The 15,033-nt window shown below is 41.1% G+C and overlaps 1 protein-coding gene across 1 annotated transcript in view; it reads right to left on the bottom strand.

Moving 5' to 3' along the window:
• Nucleotides 1-3,415: 3,415 nt before the first annotated feature.
• nphp4 (nephronophthisis 4) overlaps nt 3,416-15,033 on the bottom strand; it is a 214,315-nt gene continuing 202,697 nt past the window's right edge. The window contains exon 29 of the mRNA XM_071348201.1: nt 3,416-13,393. Within this exon, the coding sequence (XP_071204302.1) occupies nt 13,253-13,393 (141 nt within the window). The 3' untranslated portion in view covers nt 3,416-13,252. The remainder of the gene's footprint in view (nt 13,394-15,033) is intronic.

The raw sequence follows: 15,033 nt of genomic DNA, 5'->3' as shown, positions 1-15,033 counted from the left end.
TAGAAGGAAGATAGTGGTGCATCAGTGGAGGACTTGTTGTTATTACTCTGTCTCAATGAAAGCTAGCCCCTATGAGCAGACTTGCTGCCTCAAGACATCCATGTACGTGTCGCAATGATCAGATTTGTTAGGCATGGTGTGTTGTGTTCAGACACCATGCATTTACACAAACGCTTGGATTGATGTTTTCGTGGTTTTCCTCTAAAACCCAGACAACTATGAATCCGATAGTCAGTTTCATGCTGTTCTACTATATCAAACACAGGCAGATGAATGTGCTGCTGATTCTCAAGTTCTTTCCACTTGGAAATTCCAGCACATCGGTTGGTCACGCTTTAATGTCATCATTAACATTCTAAAGTCAAAATAAATATTCATCCATATTTTGTTACATTACAGCTTTATTCTAAAATGGATTAAATAAAAAGATTTCCTCTGCAATCCACACACAATACCTCGAAACGACAAAGTGAACAGGTTTTTAGAATAAAAAAATACCTTATTTACATAAGTATTCAGACCTTTGCTATGAGACTCGAAATTGAGCTCAGGTGCATCCTGTTTCCATAAATCATCCTTGAGATGTTTATACAGCTTGATTGGAATCCACCTGTGGTGAATTCAATTGATTGGACATGATTTGATATAAGGTCTCACAGTTGACAGTGCATGTCAGAGCAAAAACCAAGCAATGAGGTCGAAGGAATTGTTAGTAGCGCTCCGAGACAGGATTGTGTCGAGGCACAGATCTGGGGAAGGGTACCAAAACATTTCTGCAGCATTGAAGGTCCCCAAGAACACAGTGGCCACCCTCCATCATTCTTAAATGGAAGAAGTTTGGAACCACCAAGACTCTTCCTAGAGCACGCAGCCTGGCCAAACTGAGTAATCGGGGGAGAAGGGTCATGGTCAGAGAGGTGAACAAGAACCAGACGGTCTCTCTGACAGAGCTCTAGAGTTCCGCGGTGGAGATGGGAGAACCTTCCAGAAAAACAACCATCTCTGCAGCACTCTGCAGAAACAAGATTCTCTGGTCTGATGAATCCAAGATTGAACTCTTTGGCCTAAATGTCAAGCGTCACGTCTGGAGGAAACCTGGCATCATCCTTACGGTGAAGCATGGTGGTAGCATCATCATGCTGTGGGGATGTTTTTCAGCAGCAGGGACTAGGAGACTAGTCAGGATCAAGGTAAAGATGAATGGAGCAAAATACTGAGAGATCCTTGATGAAAATCTGCTCCAGAGCACTCAGGACCTAAGACTAGAGCGAAGGTTCACCTTCCAACAGGACAACGACCCTAAGCACTGTCGTGTCTTTGGCATCATTAAAATTAAGACTGTTATTTTATCAAATCAATTCTCTGTAATTATTATTACGTGATTATTCTAATCATGTAAATGTAATTAACTTGGAAGTCGGGGCACCAAGGAAAATATTCAGATTACAAAGTTATAATTTTCAAAATGTGGAAAAAGTCAAGGGGTCTGAATACTTTCCGAAGGCACTGTAAAGTCAGTGCCGAACATCCCTCTAGACTTCAACGTCTACAACAAGAACTCTGCACGCGCTGAGTGCAAATCACCATAACAATGTAAACGCTCCACATAATATTTAGTTATCTGGATGTCGACGGTAGTAGGAAGAGATGTCCTGTTGGTTTTCTACTGGATGGATGTGAGGTGTCTTTTCTCTCCGCCTCTCTTTTCTAAAGCCCACGTTTTATCATAATTATTTCTAAAAAGATCTGTCAGCTGTATTTTGCAGAACGGCCATACCGGCTGGACCAGGCAAGAAGTACCCCCCCTATTCTCCTTAGTAAGTGGTACCTTCTACGGCGCATGGAGCAAAGAAATGCCCAGGCAGGATGTTAGATACTGAAGCGTGTGCAGTATTGTCAGTGGAAGAGGAGAGTGTACACACACAGCTTTTGATTTGATTTAGCTGCCGGTGATGTGCAGGAGGTATTTTTGTAAATTAATTTGATCAAGCTATGTAGCCCAATGATTCCTTCTTGATGAATAAATAAAATGGGAATGCTTTGTTGTTTCTCTGTAATAATGGCCACCTCGCAATTTTAAGCTGAGTAATGGGCCTGGGGAAATGTAACCTCTGAAATTTTATTGAATTAATTGAATTAAAACATAAGTTAGTTGAAATAAAATAAAATAATTTAAATACAGTAAGACATTGTTAGTTTGGCAAAAAAAAACTATGAGAGCTATGCATGCAAAGAAAGATGCCCAGAGTCCCTGCTCATCTGCGTGAACGTGCCTTAGGCATGCTGCAAGGAGGCATGAGGACTGCAGATATGGCCAGGGCAATAAATTGCAATGTCTGTACTGTGAGACGCCTAAGACAGCGCTATAGGGAGACAGGACGGACAGCTGATCGTCCTCGCAGTGGTAGACCACGTGTTGCAACACCTGCACAGGATCGGTACATCCGAACATCACACCTGTGGGACAGATACAGGATGGCAACAACTGCCCGAGTTACACCAGGAACTCACAATCCCTCCATCAGTGCTCAGACTGTCCGCAACAAGCTGAGAGAGGCTGGACTGAGGGCTTGTAGGCCTGTTGTAAGGCAGGTCCTCACCAGACATCACCGGCAACAACGTCGCCTATGGGCACAAACCTACCGTCACTGGAACAGACAGGACTGGCAAAAAGTGTTCTTCACTGACGAGTCTCGGTTTTATCTCACCAGGGTTGATGGTCGGATTCGCGCTTATTGTCAAAGGAATGAGCGTTTACACCGAGGCCTGTACTCTGGAGTGGGATCGATTTGGAGGGTCCGTCATGGTCTGGGGCGGTGTGTCACAGCATCATCGGACTAAGCTTGTTGTCATTGCAGACAATCTCCACGCCGTGCGTCACAGGGAAGACATCCTCCTCCCTCATGTGGTACTCTTCCTGCTGGCTCATCCTGACATGACCCTCCAGCATGACAATGCCACCAGCCATACTGCTCGTTCTGTGCGTGATTTCCTGCAAGACAGGAATGTCAGTGTTCTGCCATGGCCAGCGAAGAGCCAGGGTCTCAATCCCATTGAGCACGTCTGGGACCTGTTGGATCGGAGGCTGAGGGCTAGGGCCATTACCCCCAGAATTGTCCGGGAACTTGCAGGTTCCTTGGTGGAAAAGTGGGGTAACATCTTACAGCAAGAACTGGCAAATCTGGGGCAGTCCATGAGGAGATGCACTGCATTACTTAATGCAGCTGGTCGCCACAAGATACCGACTCTTACTTTTGATTTTGACCCCCCCCTTTGTTCAGGGTCACATTATTACATTTCTGTTATTCACATGTCTGTGGAACTTGTTCAGTTTATGTCTCAGTTGTTGAATCTTACTATGTTCATACAAATATTTACACATTTACACACAAATAAACACAGTTGACAGTGAGAGGATGTTTCTTTTGCTGAGTTTATACAGTTGAAGTCAGAAGTTTACATACACCTTAGCCAAATACATCTGAACTCAGTTTTTCACAATTCCTGACATTTAATCCTAGTAAAAATTCCCTGTCTTAGGTCAGTTAGGATCACCACTTTATTGTAAGAATGTGAAATGTCAGAATAAGAGTAGAGATAATTATTTATTTCAGCTTGTATTTCTTACATCTTAGGTTATGTCGATATAGAACTCGTTTTACCGTGGATATAGATACTTTTGTACTCGTTTCCTCCAGCATCTTCACAAGGTCCTTTGCTGTTGTTCTGGGATTTATTTGCACTTTTCTCTAGGAGACAGAACACATCTCCTTCCTGAGTGGTATGACTGCTGCGTGGTCCCATGGTGTTTATACTTGCATACTATTGTTTGTACAGATGAACATGGTACCTTCAGGCATTTAGAAATTGCTCCCAAGGATGAACCAGACTTGTGGAGTTGTACAATTCTTTTTCTGAGGTCTTGGCTGATTTCTTTTTATTTTCCCATGATGTCAAGCAAAGAGTTTGAAGGTAGGCCTTGAAATACATCCACACTGCCAATTCACTCAAATTATGTCAATTAGCCTATCAAAAGCTTCTACAGCCATGACATAATTTTCTGGAATTTTCCAAGCTGTTTAAAGACACAGCCAACTCAGTGTATGTAAACTTCTAACCCACTGGAATTGTGATACAGTGAATTATAAGTGAAATATTCTGTCTGTAAACAATTGTTGGAAAAATGACTTGTGTCATGCACAAAGTAGATGCGCGAACCGACTTGCCAAAACTATAGTGTGTTAACAAGACATTTGTTGAGTGGTTGAAAAACGAGTTTTAATGACTCCAACCTAAATGTATGTAAACTTTCCACTTCAACTGTATATCAATGTGGCAGTTGTATTAAAGTCCTAAGACATAAAAGTTTAACGAATCAATGTGCATCATTAATTAAAATGACAATGGAACAGGTAAAGAAATATGCTTAGATAACATAAGCAGAAAATACATAGTTTTGGTCATAGATTTAGGTAAAATGATTACGTCTCTAGATTGCAGGAAAAAGCTGTTTCCGGTGTTTGAAAAAAAAATGCAATTCTCCAACTTCCAGACCACACCCTCCTCCATCCTGACGTACTTCGTTCCCCCTCAAAAATAATGGGTGCATGACGTCCTTGGTCTCATGGATTATGTATCAAGGAAATTTGCTTAATGCCACATTTAAAAGTGGGATTCAATTTCACTGCAAAGCACTTAGTCCGATGGAAATGAACACTGGAAGCTGTGGGTCCTGTGCGATCCATTTAAGACTGGTGGAATAGTTATTTGTGTTCGAGATCAAGATGTAACTTTGAACTGATTCAATGGAGTTGATTGACTTGCCAGTCATCTTATCAAAGAGGAAAATTCATGCCAGGGCTATACTGTATGGATTTCACTATTTGAACAGAACTAGAATCACAGTAGAACACACTGTACATCGAAAACCAGTTATTGTTGGAATAATAATGTATAGTCGTATCATAAAGCATATGAGCTGTGTTTACAGTATGCTATGTATGTATGTATGCTATGTATAAAGCAGCCTGACTAACAATGATCCCTTCCCAGCTCGTTATTTTACTGTATGGTAACATGCCCTCTCCCTCCATTTTTTCTTCAAAGTTATTTATAAAAGATTGATGGATCGAATCCCCGAGCTGACAAGGTGTATAAAAAAAAATCGTTCTGCCCGAGCAAGGCAGTTAACCCACTGTTCGATTAAGGAAGCTCCCCGCACCTCACTGATTCAGAGGGGTTGGGTTAAATGCGGAAGATACATTTCAGTTGAAGGCATTCAGTTGTACAACTGACTGGGTATCCCCCTTTCCCTAATTCTTTCCTTGCGTTGGTGTTACCGCTCTAAAATGACAGGGGTACAACTATACGACTTCGTCCCTGTATAAAAGCAGAAGAAATGTGAAATTCCGTGTTGGTGAAGGCCCCGGGAGTGTGATGAGTTCAAGCTAAACCAATTGGTCTCAAATGATGTTGAACAGCATCAGAGGCATGCCAGGAAAATACAAGTCTAATGTGATTACACTCTCAGTGTGTGTACCACCGACCCGTGCGGCACAGGACGTTCAAATTACCTCTGTTCCCGAGCTAGAAGAACATGCTTTAGCTTTTATTAATGATTATACAATTATTGTCGAAGCTCAAAACAGAGTGAAGGGAAAGTGCTGGAATAAAAGCTTTCCCTCTCTGACTATCTCTCTGAGGGCATTGTAAAGATACAGGGAGCTGTTGAGAAAAGAGTCTCAAAGAAAGATCACGTCTGCTGTGGTTGTGTGTGTAGTCTGTTGACTTCCAGAGTTGTGTAAACGTGTGTACTGCTGGTGTTGTACGGACATGTTGAATAAGTGTTGTTGCAGTGGTTCTCTAGTTGTGTGTAGAGCGTGTTCCTGTGTGTGTGTGTGTGTGTATGTGGGGGGGATTCAACAAGCATCTACTTCATCAAGATTACAATTTGTAAATCGTCTTTGAACATGGATGGACGTGAATCTAAACATCTTTTCCCAATGTCCATAATAATGGAACATACCAGAACATAAACTCTCCCGTTTTAAGTCAAGCCTTAAAACATGCAGTGTTTTCCTAACTGGGTGCATGTCCACACACATCTGATCATAAGATGGCTAGAGGGGAGAGGGGCCTCCATTAACTCTGAGCTCTGGAGGTGCAACAGGGGCGGTGGATTTGGCCCTGTGCATTTGGTGATGCTTGGCCCTCTAACCGGGAGCACAGCAGCAATCTCTCTAAAGCGGCGGTCAGGATGCAGAAAGCTCTGGGGGAACTGGACAACGTGGGCGCACAACGCTACAGCGGTTGGCAAGACAGGAAGTATACGCAACTATTTTGGTGGTTCATCTTCCTCATAAGAACTGAACTGGAAACTGAATTGAAAATGAACTTAATATAACTGATATTGGTGAGGCTACCCAGACTATTTGCATTGCCCCCCCACCCACCTTCTACGCTGCTGCTACTCTCTGTTATTATCTATGCATAGTTACTTTAATAACTCTACCTACATGTACATATTACCTCAATTACCTTGACTAACCGGTGCCGCCGCACATTGACTCTGTACCGGTACCCCCTGTATATAGCCTCGCTATTGTTATTTTACTGCTGCTCTTTAATTATTTGTTACTTTCATTTCTTCCTTTTCGTAGGTATTTTCTTAAAACTGCATTGTTGGTTAAAGGCTTGTAAGTAAGTATTTCACTGTAATGTCTACACCTGTTATATTCGGCGCATGTGACAAATACAATGTGATTTGGTGAAATGTTGGTCTGCTAAAAGGAATGCGGACACCTGTTGAATCAACAAGACAGCTGAAGACATACAAAATGGCGCACTAGAAGAACTAACATGATAACATGATGGTAACCATAAAAACGGTAACCATTTCACAGCAGATCGGCAATCGTCAACATGGGCCAATAAGATTAACATACATGTTGAGACGACTGCATTACTCTATCATAGCATGATATGAAAGCCAATAGCCTTGCCTTCTAAAATACAAAGTGTTCAAATAAATTGCAATACTATAACATACCGGTAGATAACGGACCTGTTGACCCGTGGATCTCAAGCAGGTAGTGCAATAGGGGTGTGTGTTACAAAAACCTAGTTGTCTGGTTAGACTGTAAACTCTCCATCCAGACTCACATTAAGCATCTCCAATCCAAAAAGAAATCTAGAACCGGCTTCCTATTTCGCAACAAAGCCTCCTTCACCTATGCTGCCAAACATACCCTCGTAAAACTGACTATCCTACCGATCCTCGACTTTGGTGATGTCATTTACAAAATAGCCTCCAACACTCTACTCAACAAATTGGATGCAGTCTATCACAGTGCCATCCGTTTTGTCACCAAAGCCCCATATACTACCCACCACTGTGACCTGTATGCTCTTGTTGGCTTGCCCACGCTTAATTTTTGTCGCCAAACCTACTGGCTCCAGGTCATCTATAAGTCTTTGCTAGGTAAAACCCCGCCTTATCTCAGCTCACTGGTCACCATAGCAACACCCACTCGTAGCACGTGCTCCAGCAGGTATATTTCACTGGTCATCCCCAAAGCCAACACCTACTTTGGCCACCTTTCCTTCCAGTTTTCTGCTGCCAATGACTGGAACGAATTGCAAAAATCACTGAAGCTGGAGTCTTACATCTCCCTCACTAACTTTAAGCATCAGGTGTCAGAGCAGCTTACCGATCATTGCACCTGTACACAGCCCATCTGTAAATAGCCCACCCAACTACCTCATCCCCATAATTGTTATTTATTTTTGCTCTTTTGCACCCCAGTATCTCTACTTGCACATCATCATCTGCACATCTATCACTCCAATGATAAATTGTAACTATTTTGCCACTATGGCCTATTTATTGCTTTACCTCCCTAATCTTATTACATTTGCACACACTGTATATAGACTTTTTACATTGTGTTATTGACTGTATGTTTGTTTATCCCATGTGTAACTCTGTGTTATTTTTGTTGCACTGCTTTGCTTTATCTTGGCCAGGTCGCAGTTGTAAATGAGAACTTGTTCTCAACTGGCCTACCTGGTTAAATAAAGGTGAAATAAAATTAAAATAAAATGTATGTGTGTCTACAAGTGTGTGTGTGTGTGTGTGTGTGTATGTGTGTCTACAAATGTGTGTGTGTGTGTGTGTGTGTATGTGTGTGTCTACAAATCTGTGTGGGTGAGAGATTTTGCCAGAACACATTTCTCGCTGTAATGACTCTTCAATGACATACGAAAATAGGGAAGTGATGTAAAGTAGAAGCCTTCGATTACCCGTGGAACTAGCACATACTGGCAGACTGTGCCGTGACCACAAAATTATCTCACCTTTGACCCCAAGCCTGATGGGATGTCACATTGAAGCAGGGAGAGATCAGAGGGCCACATTATCTCTATGGGCCACAGGAGTGCTCTCTCATTTGTGAATATTTATAAGGAATAGAGGTCAGGATATGACTATACCTTCTAAGGCCATACAAAAGTAATTAAATGTTTGGCAGATTTTTTTTGTGTGAGGCAAGCGAGCGAATAAAGATTATTATTATTATTTTTAAAGTCGACATACTTTTTAAAATACTATAGCGAGCTTAGTTCCCACCTAGCGAAGTAATCAAAAGACTTGAGCCTCTTGGGGAGGCCAAACAATTCTTTGTATAACATTTTTGAGAAAACAGAAGAGGGGCATCTGTAATACATTTAATTAAATTAATATGGCCTAATTGATGTTTAGCAAGGTGATTGATTAAGAGGAGGGCGTAAATGTGTATTCTATAGAGTACCACAGTATGAGTCATAATACCCATAAAATCTAATAGTCAAACAAGGAAATGGTTCCAATCGTTTTCCCACCATTTATTTTAGAAACACCACATGGGACAAATGAGTGGTGGAAAAACAATTGGAACCATTTCCCTGTTTGACCGCTAGGAATAATGAGTATTATGACAGCTCTGCTGTGGGGCTCTATAACACTATAATCTAGTGGGTTACTTCTGTGTTAAAGGGCCTCTGTTAAGGCTGTTAGGATGACAATCAAAATATAATCATGCCGACACTGTGACTGACACATCAATCACAAAACAGACTTTGGTACACGTATGCCGGCACGCTTGTCTCTCTATGATCAATGCTGTCTTTGTTGTCAGGCTGAATTTGAATGCAGTCTTTGAGTGAATGAATAGTTGGGAAAATAAGACATATATAAAAAGAGTTACTGGCAGCAAGCTACTTTGTACTTTGACGCTGATGTGTGATTCTATGTATCCAAAAATGACACTCTATTCCCTATAAAGTGCACTAGCAGAGCTTCAAAAATAGTGCATTAAATAGTGAAAAGGGTGCCATTTGGGAAGCATCCAGTTCCTACTGGATGGGGCCCCAGTCGCCGTAGCTACAGTAGCACCTGTTAGAACGGGCAGTGGGTCAGAGGTGGGATCCTTAACAGCCCCGCAACAGAGCAGGGAGGGGAGCTGCAAGCTGGAGCAACATCAAAGCACCTCTCACTTTGAACATGGGGAACTATTGTGCCCGCTATCCTAATTATGCCTGAACATTCTGCTGACAGAAGGTGTACCGTCGGCCGCTATACCCCAATCAGGACTTCATATTTAATTTCCTTTCGCTACCGTTTGGACCGGCTGTATATTAAAACACATCTCCGGTGCCCAGTTTTCAAAGCCCCCCTTGATTAAATCCAGGAAATGGAACATGATTTTTCCATTTAAAATTCATAATGGGGAAAAACTTAAGTCATTTAAATCCCTTTCCACTGTTTGAGCAGTTGATATCTACAACAGATTGAATAATTTCATTTTAACATTACGACATTCCATTTCATTTTCATTCCGTCAAACAAGTTGATCAACCAACCTCATTTCATACAGAGGTATATTCAGTATTCTTTCTTTGCAAAAGGTTTGCCAATCAAAATACTATCATACTGCAACAATTTATAGTACTGTGTATAATTCAGTTGATGTAGCCTTTCCCATTCGGGTTGATTTTATTAAGACAGAATACATATATTGGTGAACTGCTTGTGTGTATACTCCATTACTGTTAAGAATGTCCTGAGCCTATTGTGCCTGTCTGTGCAACCTGAATTACATCCTCAATCTTCTGGGCACAATGACAGTCATGCTTTCATATTTCACATTGCAGTTCCATACAGGTGTCCTTTCATGAACCTAAAGCTGCTGTACTCAGTAAAGTGCTGTCCTTATGTGGAACATACAGTGCATGTTCAGTATTTACTGATGGAAAAGATAGTGAATAGAGTAAACACAAATGCCTCAATCCAAGTTCACTGAAGCCAAGACAATAGTAGCTCACTGAGGATTTGAATTGCAACAATCACATGATTGGATAGGGGCCATGCTAGGGCCAATCAAATAGTCCTTCCGTAAACCTGAATCTGCTTTAGTAAGTAGTGTGCTGTCCTTATGTATCCTTACATGTACAGTATTCTCTCAAGAAAGACTAGTGAACAGAACGGACAAAAAGGGTTATTTCCATTGGTCGCCATCCAAGCTGATTGAAGCTGAGTTGCCCGCTGAGTTTTTTAATGGCAACAACAATTAGATTGGCTGTGGTTATATCTGGGTGTCATGAGTCTATTAGTGGTTGTTATGGCTGTATCGATGGGTGTTATGAGTCTATTTGTGGTTGTTATGGCTGTATCGATGGGTGTTATGAGTCTATTTGTGGTTATGGCTGTATCGATGGGTGTTATGAGTCTATTTGTGGTTGTTATGGAAGGCACACAGTGACAGTTTGTTGTTTGGTGAGACACTGCTTACAGAGAGCAACAATGTAAAAGAAAGGTATAACAAATAACATTCATTACTTGAGGCATTTTTGTTGTAAGCCCAGACAGTGGCTTATGTAGAGAGACCCTCAAGCCAAACTTTAGCTCCAGGACTATCACTAAAGGACACTGGGTTAAAGGTGTGTGTGTTTGTGTGTGTCTGTGTGTGCTCACAACTGTGGTACACTTTCACTGCAGCAGTACAGTAAGTAAAGTATGACCATAAATGACCGTAAACTGAGATACACAGTTACATAACAAAAACATATTGCACATAGAATTATAAATCAGTTTTCATAGATGTCCCGCCTCTATTTCTATGGTCCCATCCTTACAGCACTGGAAGTGAATTAAAGTGGTGCATATTGGCTGACTATATTTAGGATCTGACTGAATACAAGCTAGTGGCATACCATGCATGGACATCAACAGAACAGAGTTTGAAACACTATAACATGTATTACATAGCGCATGCAGGATTATCAAGTAGATTATCAAAAGTATAAATACATTAACCAAAATAAAATACAAAAATCATGGGCACAAAAATGTAGCTCAATCTGAAGTACAGAAAGCAGTCAAACATGCATCCAATCTCCGTAGAAGCACTAGATATTGAAGAGTTCCTCATCCAATTTGAGGTCAAAGCTCAAACGTCATTCAGAGGAGAGAGGAGGGGGATAGGGGAGGAGAGGGATGGAGCGAGAGACCACTTTGCTAGCTACAGCTCAACAGTATACTTGAGAATTGCTTGGAAAGCACAGATGCGCTGACCTTGCTGAATGCAGGTGTCAGTGTTCTGACAAGAGGAACAGACAACTACTGGACCAGAAGCTAATGAGGTTCAGTATAGCAGTGCCCTCATGGGGGAGAAACACAGTGATATTGATATTCAAGATGTCATTTTTTTTTTTTTATGTCTCTTTCCGAATTAGCACTCCATTCCCAATATCATGTACCAAGTAGTGTATTAAGATTACACTATATAGGGAATAGGGTGCCAGTTAAAGCCTTAGAGGGTGGAAAATGTGAAAATGAACTAAAGAATAGTGGTGGTATGTCTATGTGAGAAGTCTTAGAATAGCTATTACATTTTTTTTTATAAAAGGAGAATAAGAAATGGACAGCCCTCCAGCCGTGTAATATATGAAGCAATGTTAACTTCCCATTTTGTATCTTGAATTTAATCGCTTTTTTCTCCTTTCTCCTGTACAAGCAGTACAGGCTTTTTGCAGCCTGCATTCTAATGAGGAAGAGAGAGCAAGGTTGTGTAACGAGGCGGTATGCTTATATAAGACGGGGGTTGTTGACAGAATGTGCAGGACCTGGGCTCTGATAGGGAAAGGGAGGCATGTGGAAAAGGAGAGAGACAGCGAAAGAGAGAGAGAGAGGAAGAAGAGAGGAAATGATTTTTAAAAGGGGTGCTGCCCTTGCTAATAAGAGCTATCTGGAGAAACGCAAGCCTTGTCGGGAAAAAATGGGGGTGGGGTCATAAGTAACAACTGTAGAGCATGGCACTTGCAACACCAGGGTTGTGGGTTCGATTCACGGGGGACCAGTACAAATGAAAATCTATCCACTCACTACTGTAAATCGCTCTGGATAAGAGTGTCTGCTAAATGACAAAAATTGTAGAAAGAAAAATGAAATGTCTGGGAGCCTTCTGATGTTAGAAAAGATGATGAACAGTACACCAACACCCAAATAAAGGCATATCTGACCCTGAATATGATTGGTGAACTATTGCGTGTGTGTGTATACCTCTAGCTGCTGCAAGAGATAACAGGCTCTCTCTTTAGGAGCTTTTATTTTGGCATCCTGTACTGTATTTGCATTTGATTCTTGAAACATGACCTATTTAGGTGGAATGCTAAGCAAACACAACGGCATGGCTTCCCATCACATCACACTGTGCATTATAAAGTTGTTTTTCCTCATACATGTATTCCTAGACATAAATATCTTACTTACAGATAACTCAATCAACACAGTCGCTGTGAAGCATCACTTCAACTTTAACATATACAAGGAAAATATTGTCTATCAAAAATATAGTCATATATAGTAAGCCTTTCGGTTATAGAGTACTTCATCTAGACTGCATGTTTGAATTATACAGTTGTTTATATGTAATAATATTTAAATTAGCCTACAGTCATATGTACCGGACCTTTCAGTTATAAAGTAACTCATCTATACTAAATATTCTACATTCATATGTATCAAGCCATCGTGTTACAATATATATATATACACAAGTTGATGAGTACTGAATTGAGCAGTCTTTCATAAGTAGCAAAGTGTTGAGTTCTATACAGTAGTTGTTGAGAACATTGTTGAGCTGTCTTTCTTAGCAAACAGCATTGTTCTGTACCGTAGTAGTTGATGTGTACAGTACTGCGTTGAGTTGCCGTGTGTTCAGGTGTATTTCACCTTCACACAGAAGGTCTCCTCCGTGGTCTCCTCCTGGTTGTTGATGTAGATGAGGATCTCCTGAGCACCAGGACTTTGGCTGGGAGCGAAACGCAGCCCGATGCGGTAGGTCTCCCCTCCCCCAATCTACAGGGAAAGAACAGGGTTGTGTTCATTAGGTACCAAATGGAAGAAGAAAAGGACAAAAACAGGGACGGATTACCTGAACTCGTTCAATAACAAACTAAAATGTTTGGTTTTCTGTTGCACAAAGTTTTGTTAAGTTTAGCTATAGTGTGACATAATGAATGGCACCCAGGTTCAACCCACAGGTGCACTGTAGCTACTGGGTTGTGTTCAGTAGGGTGAAAACGTTTTGAAACGGGGAGGTAAGACCTGATCTTGTCCAATAAGACAGGTTTAAAAAAATAAAAAATAAAAATTGAATATCCGAAACATACAATATACTTACAGTGAAGCTGCTCAACAACTACACCATACCAGTCATCCAACAGACTCCCATTCAGAGCGACACACAGAAGCATCCAGGGTCAATGCCCTGCTCAAGGGCACGTTGACAGATCTCCCACGAGGCTTGTATGTTCTTGTATGCGTTTATTTGAATGAGAGTGTGTATTTGCATGTGTACAAACACCTGCACAGCATTAGTTGTAAAAACACTGCCCCTCAGTGTCATTCAAACATACTTTTTATTATGTTTTATTTTGACTTTATTTTATCATCATTCTATCTCCCGCAGAGCAACTCCACTCCCACTTGTCTCCAATTCCACATCCCAACCCTCAGCCCATCCCACCTATCTCTGCTGGCCACCTTTTTCAGATTTCTACGCAACACATACCTTTCAACTGTGCTGTGATTTTTAACGTACAATTTCAATCTATCTAATCAAATAGAATCCACAGATTGCGAGTTGAAGATAAATACTTTTACTAAGAGTATTAGTATATTAGTAATTGACTAACCCGGTCTCTCCAGATCTCCTAACAGTACTATTTCTAGGGTAAATTTTAGATCAATGCTATGCATTTTCAGTCATTCCTGAACCTGAGACCAGAAACAGGATACCTGAGGGAAATACCAAAACAAATGGTCTATTGATTCTGTATCCTCACAACAAAATCTGCGGAGCTTCGATGATTTTATGCCCTAAATATTCAACATTGTGTTGGTAGCAAGAATTCTAAATAATAATTTTAGCTGAAAAGCACGAAATCTTGAATCTTGCGTTGCTTTATATATCAACTCATACACTCTGTACCATGGAATCGGTACATCAAAAATCACTTCCCAACTATTTTGCAATCTGAATGGCACAGTTGTCAACATCCTGGTCCTCAAATGAAACTGGTATGAAACAGACCAGTTCCCTACCTCCTCCTGCTGCCACCTCCCTCCTCCATTTTTGGGGTAATGCTGTAATCAATTGGTTGTACTCTTGGAATGAGCAAAACTTCCCGTACAATTCTGATAACTCCATGAAGGACATAACTCTACCATTCCAATTTACAATATCATTTAACTTCTTATGGCTGGGGGCAGTATTGAGTAGCTTGGATGAATAAGGTGCCCAGAGTAAACTGCCTGCTACTCAGTCCCAGAAGCTAAGATATGCATATTATTAGTATATTTGGATAGAAAACACTATGAAGTTTCTAAAACTGTTTGAATGATGTCTAAGTATAACAGAACTCATATGGCAGGCAATCCAACAAAAAATCCAACCAGGAAGTGGGAAATCTGAGGTTTGTAGGTTTGCCTATCCA

This window comes from Salvelinus alpinus, chromosome 17 (assembly GCF_045679555.1).
Source record: "Salvelinus alpinus chromosome 17, SLU_Salpinus.1, whole genome shotgun sequence".
Classification (NCBI taxonomy): domain Eukaryota; kingdom Metazoa; phylum Chordata; class Actinopteri; order Salmoniformes; family Salmonidae; genus Salvelinus; species Salvelinus alpinus.
The sequence above is the reverse complement of the archived record's forward strand: the minus strand, read 5'-3'. Positions and strand labels throughout refer to the sequence as shown.